We start from the raw sequence: 13,943 nt of genomic DNA on the forward strand, positions 1-13,943 counted from the left end.
AATCAGGGCTGACAAGGAGGCTCAGTGGCTGAAGCTGCCACCAAGCTTTGTTCTGAGGTTCTAGATTATTATGAAGACCGATTTATTTATTTTATATACATGGGGTGGGGGTGAACGTGCTACAGCGCTCTCGTGGAGTTCAGACAACTTGAGTGAGTCGAGTCTCTCCCTCTGGGATCACATGGGACCCAGAGACTGAACTCAGGCCATCAGAATTACCTTGCCCACTGGTATCTGGCCACCCAGAGAGTCAGAGTTCATGCCCAGCCATTCTGCAGAGTTGGGATCAAATTCTTTAGCCCTGCCTAGAGTCCCTGCACTGGATTCCAGCCTATTCTTGCTTTTTTTTGAGTCCTGCTTCTGACACCTGCCCCTGTGTGCATTGTGCACACCCTTCAGGGTGCTCCGTGGCTTGAGGGTCCTAGCTTAGTGCTTGGCTCTGCAGGCAACCTTCTTCTCCAGCTCTGGACTTGCTTGTCCAGAATTCCGGAGCCTTCCGGAGCCCACCAGGCTCCTGCTGAGCCATCCACTCCATCTGAGGGAGCGTGGGGTGAAAACTCCATGGGGCAGAAACAGGTCATATAGCAGGTCACCTGATGCTACCTGAGCACCTGTCCCTTGTGCCTTCGACACCAAAGCAAGGGAAGTGATGTAAAATGTGCCGAATCGGGCACTTGATTTCCCTCTACTCTGTCCCTATGTCTATCCTGCTTTTCCGAATGGCTTGATTGTAATGATATCATAGGACAGGGGGACGCAGCCTGGTGACTCTGCTCGCTCTTTACATTTGAAGTAGTTTTAAATAATACCAGGGCTGATGTCATTTCATTAGGGACAATTCTTAATTGGTTTTATGTGTGTGTGCATTTTGCCTGCATGTGCACCACATGTATGCGGGGCCCATAGAGACCAGAAGGAGATGTCGGATCCCCGGCTATTGGAGATACAGGTGCACACGGAGCCATCTCCAGTATGTTTTTTTGTTTGTCTTTTTCATGTAGTGAACCACTTAGGCAATAGGAAGTGACCGTGGTTCCTTACCCGGAGGGACCCTCTCTCGCAGTATTCGATCACCCCAAAGATCCTGGTGTCCAGCTTCACAGTGCCGTAGAACTTGGTCAGGTTGTAGTAGTCCGACTGCAACAGCTAGGAGGGCAGACGGCGAGGCTGGTTACAAACCAAAGTGGCAGAGGCAGGTGGGGTGCCAGGGTGAAGATTGGTGCACCAGAGAAATGTGCTCCCCTTGAGATCTTTGGGAAGAAGATCCCACAGAACAGCTGAGTGCCAGCATCCGCTTCTTCCCCCAAACATCATCTTACTCAACCACATTGAATAAACATTTGAAGTAGTTTTAAATAATACCAGGGCTGTGCTGTAGCTCACACCAGGCCCCACTCTCCAGCATCCCGTGGTAGGCGGCCAAGAAAAAGCCTCATCACCTTTTGCTCTGCCCGGGATTCTCTGTCAGCAGCGGCACCCAGGGGACCGCAGTGTTTGGGGAAATGAGATGAAGTCAGTTCCGAGGGGCTGTACAAGCACATACCTTGTTCAGTTCAATCTTCTGCTTCTCGGTGAAGTTGCCGTCACTGTGTTTGAGGTCTTTCAGAATCACTTTCTGCAGAGATCAATTGCGGAAAGCGGGATTGCTGCAGCTTGTGCGTCTTTCCACAGACCATCTCCAGCCAATTGAGCCCCAGGACGGCAGAGGTGGTACCTGCCATTCACTATGAGCTTTCCCAGAAGTCTGCTTGTGGCCCTATGGTAGCATAAACTTTCTGGAGCAGTCACAGCGTGTGACTAAGGCTTCTATCTCTGGTGCCTCCTAATTGGGATGTCGTAGGCTGGAGTTTGCGTATTTCATATAGAATGGAAGAGAAGAATGGAGGAGGGACAGAAGGAGGAAATGAGAAAAAATGGGAAGAAAAGAGAAAAGAAAGGAAAAGCAAGGAAGGAAGGATGGAGCCCCTCCCTGACAGGAGAGTCTTGAGAACGAACCAAAGTAGAAGGGCTTCCTTCCCTGAGAGAACTGACTTCCTTTTCCTTCCTGTTTTCGACTTCTCCCAAGAAAGCTTCATCTGTTTCTCCATGTCCCCAGGGCTCTGCCCTCCATGGGAGTCCCTTACAGCTACCTGGGCACCTCGACGGCTGCATTGTCCCATGTGTCAGAGTGCCCAACATACACCCGGACAGGGCAGTGAGGGTTGCTCTAACTACCCACGGAGTTCAGGGGAGCGGGGTGCAGGGGAACAGGGGATGGGGATTGTACTAACCGGAAGGGTTTAGAACAGTTGGAGGGGACATGATGATGTACAAACTGACGGGGTTTGGGACAGAGAGGGCGCGGGGTGGGGAGCACTATGCCAACCTTTTTGTCATATTTGCACTGCCGTAGTCTCTGGATGGTATCCCGTCTTTTGTCGTCATCAATCTGGCAGAGAAAAGAGCAGTTGTTACAGAACTTTGTGCCTGTCCCGTCCACTGCCAAAGGCGAAGGGTCTCTGGGGTGGGGGTGTCTGCTGAGTCCTTCACACCATGCAGGGCAGGTCCCCTGATGCGAACCGGAGTGCACCCTTTGCTCCTTCTGATCACGCCCCAGGTGTCTACCACCTCATACTCTGGGCTTTCCTCACTCCCTCTCGTGGTCCTGGTAGAACCCAGAATTCTCTTGGCTTCTTGCCCCTCTGATTCTCCTTCTGCGGGAAACCTTGGCCTATGACAGCTCCTGGCAGGTGCTCCCAGAGGAGGATACTTCAAAAGCTCACTGCATTTGAGTTGCGATTTTAGGCCGAAAGGGCCAGCAGAGATGCAAGCGAGATGATAGGACCAGGTCTCCGTCAATCCTGGGTTTGGCTAGAACTGCCAAGTCAGCTGGGTTTTCAAAAGAAGACTGAAATACCAATTTTTATATAATATTCCATGATTTCATATGTTGGCAATTGATTTTAAAAAATGTCAACACGGGCCAGGTGGCAGTAGCACACACCTTTAGTCCTAGCACTTGGGAGGCAGAGACAGGCCTCTCTGTGAGTTCAAGGCCAACCTGGTCTACAAGAGCTAGTCCAGGACTGCTAGGATACAGAGAAACCCTGTCTCAAACAAAACAAAACAAAGTCAACACAGAACAACACATACATATGTGTGCACCCATGTAAATGAACATATGTACACCATTGCAGGTTAGATATAACTCCTGCCTTTCCTGCCACTGACTTCTGCTCTAAACACAGAAAAACAAGTTAAGACTTGGATGTCTTTCAGTTTGCATTTCATTGAAACTTGGGATGCTGTGCTGGCTAGTTTTATATCAACTTAACACCTGAGTCTCCATCTACAAATGGCGCCAGCATGGGGCAACTACATCCACATAAAAACTAAGAGATCTTGGGAAGGACTTCTAGACACAAGAGAACAGAGTTAAGCACAGCTTCTTGGTAGCTGCATTTTTGTCAGACAGGCTCTGTTTGCTGGCAGTGTGCAGAGGTGTGGCTCCTCCAAGAGAAAGTTTCCAGAGGCAGCTTTAGCAGAAAAAACTCTGGCAACTTCCGGGTTTGTGCTAGTAGCAAGAGCTCTGGCTCTTTCGGGAGGTCCTGCACTTAAATGGGGTTTGTGAGCAGTGGGCTACAACTTGTTTAATGGCAGCATAGACCTACTGCTTCCCTGGAGCTGGGGCAGTGAGCATGGCTCCTAGAGCTGCCAGTAAACCTACCTCTACCATATTCAAAAGGTTAAGAGAGGCAGAGCCAGCCTCTAGGGCTGCTGCGACCAAGCTGCCTACCATTTTAAAAGCACTCCTGGTCAGAAAATAATTACAGATGCACAATAGGACAGATTCAGACATAAAAGACCTCTAAATGAGACACAGTGTGTTTAAAAAATGTACGTAGGCTTGGGAGATGGAGGAAAAAGAGTATAGACAGTTATAAAAAGAAGTAAATGGTTTTAAAAAATAAGACAAAGTTTTTAAAGAGACAATAAAAGTAATATAAATGAGTACAGCCAGTTATATATTAAAGGAGTAGAGAAAAATAAGCCACATAAAGATGGAATATGCACAAAGTCTGGATTATGCATATTATTGTGTTTTCTTTGACTTTTTTTTTTTTTGACTGCAGAGAGACATTTGATTCTGGGGGCTGCTAAGCTAAACTAACTTAAAGGTATCTTGTCTTCAAAATTTGGATCTAAGGATATGTTGCTTTGGAAAAGAGATTATGCTTTTGTTTCCACAGAAGATGAACACCTTTGGATTCCTTCCAGGCTGATAATGTGGTTTAATGAGACAAGATCCCCCTGAAGGTCTCTATGAACCCCTAAAAATACTCCACCCAAGAAACAGCAGAAATTAGTAGAGAAAACTACTACCAAATTCCATAAATGATTGTTTATAAATGTTTATTTTCATTTAAAGGGGGATATGGTATAGAAATAAATACTTTGCATTGGTATGGATCTTTGTTTATTGACACAAATTTAAGGTCAATTTTGTTATATGTATATTTCCATTTTTTTGTTTAAGGTATTCTGTTTGTACAACTCATTTAAAAATGTAATGTATAATTTAAAAATACAGATTAATAGATAACCATTTATAATAGTCAAACTTGTAGTCATATTAGTTAGGTTTTCTAGATTATAGAGATGTATTTCAAATGGATATGTGTTATTTAAGCCTTTCAATGACCTTCAGAATATGGTATTTAAAATGTTTTAAGAATTTAGGATTTTCCATGACAATGAGACACATCTGCTCCTGGCAGCACCAATCTACTTCAAGAGGATGATGGGCATCAAAGAGGTTCCTTATGGAGTTTGCTAGCCATTTGGGCAAGAAACTGCTCTTGCCTGGACTGCTTGATGTTATGCTGTAAGAACTGAACATGCAGGACCCACAAAAAAATGACTGCTGAAATTACCTAAAGAAGATAAGACAGTCCTTCAGGGTTTCTGCTTCATGAAAGAGTCTGCAGACATTCTATAGGACACAGAAGAAATTTCCTGCTTCATTGAAAAGTCTGCCAAATACTAAGGACCTGTAGGCTGAAGATGGGTGCCCCAATGGTACAGAAGAACACTGGGTGACTGTCCAGGCAGTGAGACATTTCTGTCAACTCTAGAGTTGGAGTGGGATTTGCTTACAATGCACTTCCTGTTTACTTAGGTAATATTATATCCTTCTGTGGTCTTTGTTAGTGTTGAAGACAATTATAGTTTTTCTTAGTTATGATAAAAGATAAATTAGATATGAAACTTTCCAGATACAAGTAGACTAAATAAGTGTAATTCTTGCTTGATACCTGCTTTGTAACACGTAATTTTACTATGTTAAAGTTAAAACCTTTGTTTTTTATTTAGACCAAAAAGGGGAGATGATGTGGGATTCCCCTCTGTACACTGTAAATATGTTTTACATTGGTTAATAAAGAAGCTGTTTGGCCAATGGCTTAGCAGAGTAAAGCCAGGCAGAAAATCTGAACAGAGATATATAGAGAGAGTAGGCAGAGTCAGGGAGATGCCATGTAGCTGCTGAAGGAGGAAGATACTCAGAACCTTTACCAGTAAGCCACAGCCTTGTGGTGATACACAGATTAATATAAATGGGTTAATTTAAGATGTAAGAGTTAGTTAATAAGAAGCCAAGATAATAGGCCAAAAAATGTTGTTATTAATATGGTGTCTGTGTGGTTATTCGGGTCTGAGCAGTCTCTGCCTACAGAGGCAACCCTAGTTGGGAAAACGCCTCAATAAGATCCGGCTGTATGCAGGCCTGTAGTGAATTTTCTTGATTAATGATTGATGAGGGAAGGTTCAGCCTATTGTGGGTGGGGCCACCCTGGGCTGTGGTCCTGGGTTCTATAAGAAAGCAGGCTGAGTGAAGACACCATGGAGACCAAGCCAATAGGCAGAACTCATCCATGGTTTCTGCACCAGTTTCTGCCTCCTGGTTCCTGACCTGTTTGAGTTCTTATCTTGATTTCCTTCAATGATGAACAGTGACACAGAAGTGCTGCCCTTTCCTCCAAAGTCACTTTGGTCATGATGTTTCATCACAGCAATAGAAACCCAGACTAAGGCAAAAATTGGTATCAGGAATAGGAGTATCGATATGACAGACCTGACCATGTTTTGAGGGGGAGGATTGTGGAAGGACTTTGGAAATTTGAACTAGAAAAGTCATTTAGTATTCAAACATTGGTGAGCTATTCTGCTGGTACTTGGAAGATAAAAATATTGAGAGAAATGCAGATGAAGGAGGCCTGGCTTGTGAAAATCCAAGGAAAGGTTTGAGAGTTGCTTAACCACTTTATCAGGCCCATTTCTATTCTGAATTAAGAATCGGTGGTTCTGGCTAGCTGGCACGGAAGAATCAGCTGTGATTAATGAGACATCAGAATCACTGAAGTAAAACATTTGCTCTACTGACACAATTGATGCTGGTCTGCTGGAAGTGAGAAATTCGCAGTGATTAAGGAGAGGCCAGCATCATTGAGGTAAGACCTTCTGGGAAGTGCTTCCTCAGAGTTAGCCCTCAGGAGCTATGTTTCAGAGGTGAGCAAGGTTACACCTTGTGCTGCCAGCCAAAGCTGGTAGTGTAAGAGTCACCCACCTAGGTGGTACTTTTGAAGGCATGAGGGGTCAGGGGAATAATTGAGGCTTAGTACTGTGTGGTAGGCTGGAGTTCCTGAGGAGAGGCCAGGAGAGGCTATTGGCAAAAGCGCAGCTCAGATGCAGCAAGAGGCCCCAGCATTTTAGAGATGCCAGGACCATGGGATGACCGCCAAGAGCAGCAGCAGAGGTGAAGTGGAGTTTAGAAGACAAGCCGTGTGCACTGCAGAGGGTGAAGTCAGAGAAGGGGCCCAAGCTCCTTGGAGAGGCCCAGAAGACTATGAGTAAATCTGAGACATTAGACAGTGAGTTATGTATGCTGTTGAAGCTTGGTTTTGCTTTATTTGGCTTGTGACTGTACCCTGGTTCTTCTCTCTCAAAGTAAGAAAATATTTAATTAATCTTGATTTTACAGGAGCCCACGGTAAAAAGACTTTAAACTTTTGAAAAAGAGATTTTAGAATTTTATAGATTGCATTTTAAAGGAGACTGATATTTTTAAAAATACAACTTTTAAAGTGTTTAAAAATTTGAGTTTGTAAAATATTCTGTGTTACGATGTTTATATTAATGTGTGACCGTGAAGAGGAAAAGAAAGATTATGGCTTAATAGCGATGTGTTTGTGTGTCAAGTTTGACAAGGGATCAACTGTGCTGGCCAGTATCATGTCAATTTGACACATGCTATATTCATCTGAGAGGAGGGAGCCTCAGTTGAGAAAATGCCTCCATTTTCCTTTTGCCTACATTACAAATGATAAAGAAGGCCAAATTTAGGGTTCAGAAAACTACAGGAGGGCTGCTGGAGCATGAAGTAAGTCTGGGGCAAAGGAACATGTCACCCACGTATAGCCACCAGAAGGCAACTTGCAGGACGTGGAGGTGGAATACCCATAATAAGACTTGTTGTCACTTCCTGTTCTCTTTCTCTGCTTTCTGTGTGTGGTGACATCATGTGACCGACCACATTGCTGGCAGAAAAGCTCTAAACTGTAATGTGATTTTATGTCTGTCTATCAGCTCTTGCCTGACTTGTGAGAATTCACAAACTTTCTGTGCTTCAGTTTAGAAATATGGATAATTCTATGCATGTGTCAGGAGGTAAGATCTTCAAGTATACATTTAACTTGGATTCAAACCGTAGTCACATTTCTGGAATTCCAGTCCTGTTACCTGATGGGCTCAGGAGAAGATGAAGCAGAGTGATAATGCATGTGGCATGTAAATTCTCAGTAAGTGATCACTATTAATATCTATCTATCTATCTATCTATCTATCTATCTATCTATCTATCTATCTATCTATCTATCTATGACCCTACACTGATGTGGAAAGTCCTTCTATATATGTATTGCTTTTATTTGTTAATGAATAAAGAAGCTGCTTGGCCTGTGATAGGGCAGAGTAGAGCTAGGTGGGGAAAACTAAACTGAATGCTGGGAGAAAGAAGGCAGAATCTAGAGAAACCATGTAGCCGCCACTGCAGATCGAAGTGCTGGAACCTTGCCAGCAAACCACAGCCACGAGGTGATACAGAGATTAATAGAAATGGGTTAACCAAAGATATAAGAGCTAGCTAGCAATATGCTTAAGTGAGTGGCCAAGCAGTGTTGTAATTAATACAGTCCCTGTGTGATTATTTTGGGGCTGAGCAGCTGGGAACGAACAAGTGAGTTCCGGCAACACCTACACAGCGTCTCCATTCTTTGCCTTTCAGTGTCGTCATCACAGCCATGCCAATGAAGCTGAGCAGAGGCTCCGTATGGGGAGCTGGCCTTCCTGCAGTAAATGTGGGTGAGTTGTTCACCCTGGCTACCATTTGCATTTCTCGACAGATCTCAGCAGAGGCCTTCTCAGCAATGACCAAAACACGTGGCAGCTACTGAGTGTGAGGAGATGAATACCCAGGGTAAAAAGAGCCTACCAGCATTTATTTCTCTTCCAGGTCAGATGTGAGGACTGACACCCTGTTAGGGTTTGAAGGTGAAATTCCTCCCATAGGCTCATGTGTCGGAAGACTTGATGCCCAAGCTGGTGATGTTACTGGGGGATGTTCTAGAACCTTTAAGAGGTGGGACTTAGCTGGGGGAAGGGGGCCACTGGGAAGAAAGGGGTGGGGCAATCCTTACAGATTGGAATATCACAGGGCTCTGTCCTGACTGTTCTCTCTTTGCTGACCCATCGAGTCATGGGCAAGCCATCCGGCAAGCCACTACGATCACAGCCAGAAGCAGTCCTGAAACCACGAGCCAAAATCATCCTTCCTCCTTTAAGTTGCAAACATCTAAATCTTGGATTCCTAAATGAACTAAAGTGTACATGCGTGGCACATTTGCTACCATGCCACCAAAGTCCTATCATCACGGAGTCCTCATCAACAGGTAGATCACACCTAACTTACCTTCAGGCTGATCTGGCTGGTCTCGTTGGTCTCCAAAGGAAAGATATTTTCAGAAGGAATGTGGGACCATTTTTTCTGTCGAAGTTCATTATCTCTTCTGTATTTTCTGTAAAATGAACAGAACCACCAGGAGGCATTTATAAGTATTTGGCTTAGGGTTTCTATTGCTGTGAAGAGACACCATGACCACAGCAGCTCTTATAAAGGAAAATATTTAATTGAATGGCTTACAGTTCAGAGGTTTAGTTCATTATCATCATGGTGGGACATGGCAGCGTGTAGGCAGGCATGGTGCTGGAGAAGGAATTGAGAGTTCTACATCTTGATCCAAAAAGGCAACAGGAAGTGGTCTGAGACAGTGGGTGTAGCTTGAGCATATATGAAACCTCAGAGCCTGCCTCCACAGGGACACACTTCCTCCAACAAGGTCATACCAACTCCAACAAAGCCACACCTCCTAACAGTACCACTCTCTATAAGCTTATGGGGGTTGTTACATTCAAACCACCACAGCATCCATTCCGTTTGGCTCCCAGGCTCTAGGAGAAACTTAGGACCTTGACCCTGCTGTCCTTAGGCCGGCAGACACTGAGTGTGGCCCCATGCTCTTGCAACTGCTAAGCAGGCTACTGTGGGCTTTGCTATTCTCTTCACTTCCCTTTCCCAAGCTCTTCGCTAAGACAATCATTTAGTATAATAAAGGACCTGGACTGAGGGTGCAAAGGATGAAAGACAATCACAGCAAAACCAGAAGCAAACAAAACCCTGACAACGTTGAGGGGCAAAAAAATGTAAAATCTGAAACCACCATTGATTCCACAATACTCCTAAATAACCCAGTTCTTTTCATGCCTTGCCCTTAAAACAAGAAGTTTAAGTCATGCCAAGAGGATCACGGAGCCCAGCATTTGGGAGGAGGAGGCAGGAAGATGAGGAGTTCAAGACCAGCTTTGGCTACATAATAATTTGAAGGCCAGCTTGAGCTGTATGAGGTCCTATTTCAACAATTATCCCAAGGTACAAAGACAGTTTTCTAATTCCCTTTCTTCAGGCACTACACATGATACCGTATTGAGTTACAGTGGAGGAACACACTTTCAACTTCACGGAAACCACAAAATACTTTTCCAAAGCAGCATGCCAATTTCCCAATGTGAGAACTCTCATTTCCAATATTCTTGATATCATTATGCATTTTTAAACATTTATGATGTCTGTAAAATGGTGGCTCATTGTTTCTTAATTTTGCGTTAGTTTGACTTCTATGGAGAGGCTATTTCCAGATATTTGCTGGCTATGTTATGCATCAAAGAGTTGGTATAGAGTTGTTTGTGTTTCCTCAGTTTCATTATTATGTCATTTTCTTTTATTATCTTACATAAATTTTGATCTCTCTTTCTGTGTGTGTCTATATGGATTGGTATATGATTGGATGTGTATGAATTGGTGTGTGTCTGTGTATGTGGACTGGTGTGTGTGTGTGTGTGTGTCTATGTGATGATGTATGTGTCAGTGTATGCGTATGTATTTAGTGTGTGAGCATGTGTGTTATGGTTGTATGTCTATGGATTTGTGGTGGTGGGGGGTGTGTGCATGCTTGTGAGAGCATGTGAGCATGTGTGTATGTGTGAATGGGTATTAGTGTGTATGTGAGAGAGAGAGTTGCTGCGGTCTGCAGGAATCACGCAGTGAGATTTCAGCTGAAAGATTAGGAGGCTGACTCACCAGAACAAATGCGTTCTGATGGAGAGAAACGCAGATCGCAAGGCTCCGGGCCACCACCTTTTAACATAGGGACCTCTGGGTACCAGCCTCAGTGTCCCCTTCAGGGCTCAGAAGACTTACAGCAAGCGTGGGACTTAGATCTGAGGGTGAAATGAATTCCGCTGTGTACTCTTCTGCATCGGTTTCTTTACTCTTCTCCTGATCTTCTCCTCTTGTTCTGTAAAGTTTCCAGTTCATATACACACGCAAAACAAAGGCATTTCTCTGAGACTGGACATCCCTTTATCTCTGAAGGTCCCAAATGTGATCTCTATGAAAGACTCCTTTCCTGACTGCATGTCTTGTCAAATGGAAGATAGCTGCAGAGAGCTGGCTTCTAACGTATCTCAGAGAACCAAGCAGAGATTAGACTGTGGGAACCAAGGTTATTGCCTGTGCGACTAAATTTCCCACTGGAGGTCCCACACAGTGGGGGGAGGATGGCCCAATAAACCTGCAGGGAGCCAGACAGGATCGCCATTGCAAGATGGCACCATATCCTGTCTTGCCGGTTATACTCCATATTTGGCGATGCCTTTGAGAACTGCCTGTCCCCCACTTCCCGCATGCGCGGTGAATGGGGGTCCCTGGGCCTATCTCGATGCAGTCTGGTGTCAGCTGATGGTGGCAACCAATCAGGGCAACCCATGTGCCAACTCCATATATAAACAGCTGCCTTAGTGCTCTCGGGCCCCCTTCGCTTCATGTTATCTCTCAACCAAGTGCACTCCAGTCAAGCGTGATCTGAGAAGAATCCTTGTGTCGTGGTCGTTCTTTCTCGCTGGTCGAGGAGTTCGCCGCATAAACCAGTACATGGGAAAGAGTTATGCCCAATAATCCATTCTCTGCTGAATCTTGCACCAAGAAAGTGTACTTATGACTTACAAGAGAAACAGTCGATATGCAAAAAGTGGTAGGCCCAGCACTTGGCACACTGGGTTTGCCTCTATCAGAACACATTCATTATACATTTTTTTTCGAGACAGGGTTTCTCTGTAACTTTGGAACCTGTCCTTGAACTAGCTCTTGTAGACCAGGCTGGCCTCAAACTCACAGAGATCTGCCTGCCTCTGCCTCCCGAGTGCTGGGATTAAAGGCGTGCACCCCCATCACCCAGCCAGCCTTCTGCTCTATCAGCTAAAATCTCACTTCATGATTCCTGCGGATCACAGCATCGAGTGTCTGTGTATTGGTGTCTGTGTGTGTGTCTGTGGATTGGTGTTTGTGTGACTGAGTGTGTGTGTAGATCGGTATATGTGGATTTGTGTGTGTGTGTGTGTGTGTGTGTGTATTGGTGTGTTTCATATATACATGTGTACACCACAGAGTACTTCTTCCAGAGGTCCTGAGTTCAATTCCCAGAAACCACATGGTGGCTCACAACCATCTGTAATGAGATCTGGTGACTTCTTGAGGAAGAGACCTGGTCAGTTGTCCTCATCAACTTAGACCATGAAACCCAATATGGACAAGTTCAACAGAACCACCATATTCGGGCTGTCCATGTATGCTTCAGCATTGCCAGGGCATAAATTTCAAATTTTCAAATTCTTACTATGTAGTGCAAGCTGGTCTCAAACTTACTTTTTTTTTTTTTTTTTTTACTCAGCCTGGAATTATGGGCTTAAACCATCATACCTGGTTGTATGGATGGTTTCTCAGCTTCTTCTCGCCTCCACACTATACCATACAAGGATTCTGTGATCCCTTACAACACACCAATAGAACTCTGAAGCAAGCTAGTTACACACTGCTTATATAATGTGGCCGTCTGGACACACGGCTCTTTCACAATCTTCCCAAGCACACACACACACACACACACCTTGGACAGGCAGAACCATTTCCTTGGGATTCTAACCTACCCATATCGGCTTCTGCCTTTGACACCGCTTTAGATGCAGAATGCCTTCAAGATCCCAGGTCTGCTTGTTGCATCCAGCATTGCCAACAGACACCAGACCTGTGCTCCCATCTCCTCCCCACCAGGAGGGAAAGCCTGTGGGAAGGCGGTAGGTACCTCAGCACCAGGAGAGCAATCAGCAGCAGCAGAACCACAATCCCTGCGAGCGTGAAGACAGCGATCATCAGGATTTGAGGGCCTGTGGCAAGGGAGGCAGGAGCAGCAGATTAGTGGGACCTTGGATGAGTGTGAATGCGCCCCAAGCTTCTCCTGCTGTAACATAACTTGACGACAGGAGAAGCAAGAGCCTCTCTGAAGAATCCCGATCTTTTTAAAATCTCTTCATTGGTGATAGGCATCCAGCATCCCCAAGCTCTGAAGAAAGCTGTCATATGTGCCCAGGGAAAAATGCTAACTACTTGGGTAGTAACAGCATGCACCTTTAATCCCAGCACTCTGGTGGCAGAGTTCAAGGCCCATATGGACTACACAGAGAAACCCTGTCTTGAAAAATCAAAAAAACAAAAACAAAAAACAATAAAACCCAACCAACCAACCAACCAAACAAACAAACAAACAAACAAACAGAAAAAGGATTTCTTTTAGCATCGCTTGTTTTTCTTGGTGTGTGAGGATTATAGGGTTATAGGCGCATGACAACAGACACAGATGTGTAACACTTTATTTCTGACCCAAAACCATACCATGGTCATAAGAACATTATGTGGTATTCAACACACAGAATTTGGAGGGCTCTACGCCTATCTGTCATTCTCCAGACCTGTGTGTCTAAGAGATTCTCGCAGGAAGAAAGTGAAGGGTGTCCTCAAATGCAGGGCTCGCATCCTAAGAAACTACAGTGCTGTTTTGCTAGTCCTTTCCAAGCCTTCTAGCTTATGGAGGGGAGACAATAACAAGATTTTATTTGTTATTGTGTGTGTGTTGAGGAGATATCGTAAGTTCATAGATTGTCAGAAGGCCAAGTGGAATCCAGGAAAACGGGAATCTATCCCAAAGACCCCGGAAGGACATTTGAGGATGTGAGGGTACAGGTTTGGAGTGAGAAGGCCACAGCGATAAACCCTCATAGGGGCGTCCTGGCTCCCATGTGCCAGGAGTTTCCCCACTAGACAGGAAGTTAGTGGGCTCAGTGTCAGGACTCAAGGTGAGAGAATAAATGTGTAAGAAGCTGGAAGATAATAGTATATGGTAAAGAAGACATGAGAGAGAGAAGAGAGAGAGAGAGAGAGAGAGAGAGAGAGAGAGAGAGAG

At 44.8% G+C, this 13,943-nt stretch overlaps 1 protein-coding gene across 1 annotated transcript in view; it reads right to left on the minus strand.

Moving 5' to 3' along the window:
* The window catches only part of Gucy2c (guanylate cyclase 2C), a 75,283-nt gene that overhangs the window by 25,378 nt on the left and 35,962 nt on the right, over positions 1-13,943 (minus strand). Inside the window, exons 11-15 of the mRNA XM_005364517.2 lie at positions 12,789-12,870; positions 9,005-9,110; positions 2,366-2,428; positions 1,544-1,615; positions 1,042-1,146 (exon numbers count right to left, since the gene is read on the minus strand). Of these exons, the coding sequence (XP_005364574.1) occupies positions 1,042-1,146; positions 1,544-1,615; positions 2,366-2,428; positions 9,005-9,110; positions 12,789-12,870 (428 nt within the window). The remainder of the gene's footprint in view (positions 1-1,041; positions 1,147-1,543; positions 1,616-2,365; positions 2,429-9,004; positions 9,111-12,788; positions 12,871-13,943) is intronic.

The sequence above is a fragment of the Microtus ochrogaster genome (assembly GCF_000317375.1).
Source record: "Microtus ochrogaster isolate Prairie Vole_2 chromosome 14 unlocalized genomic scaffold, MicOch1.0 chr14_random_2, whole genome shotgun sequence".
NCBI classification, from domain to species: Eukaryota; Metazoa; Chordata; class Mammalia; order Rodentia; family Cricetidae; genus Microtus; species Microtus ochrogaster.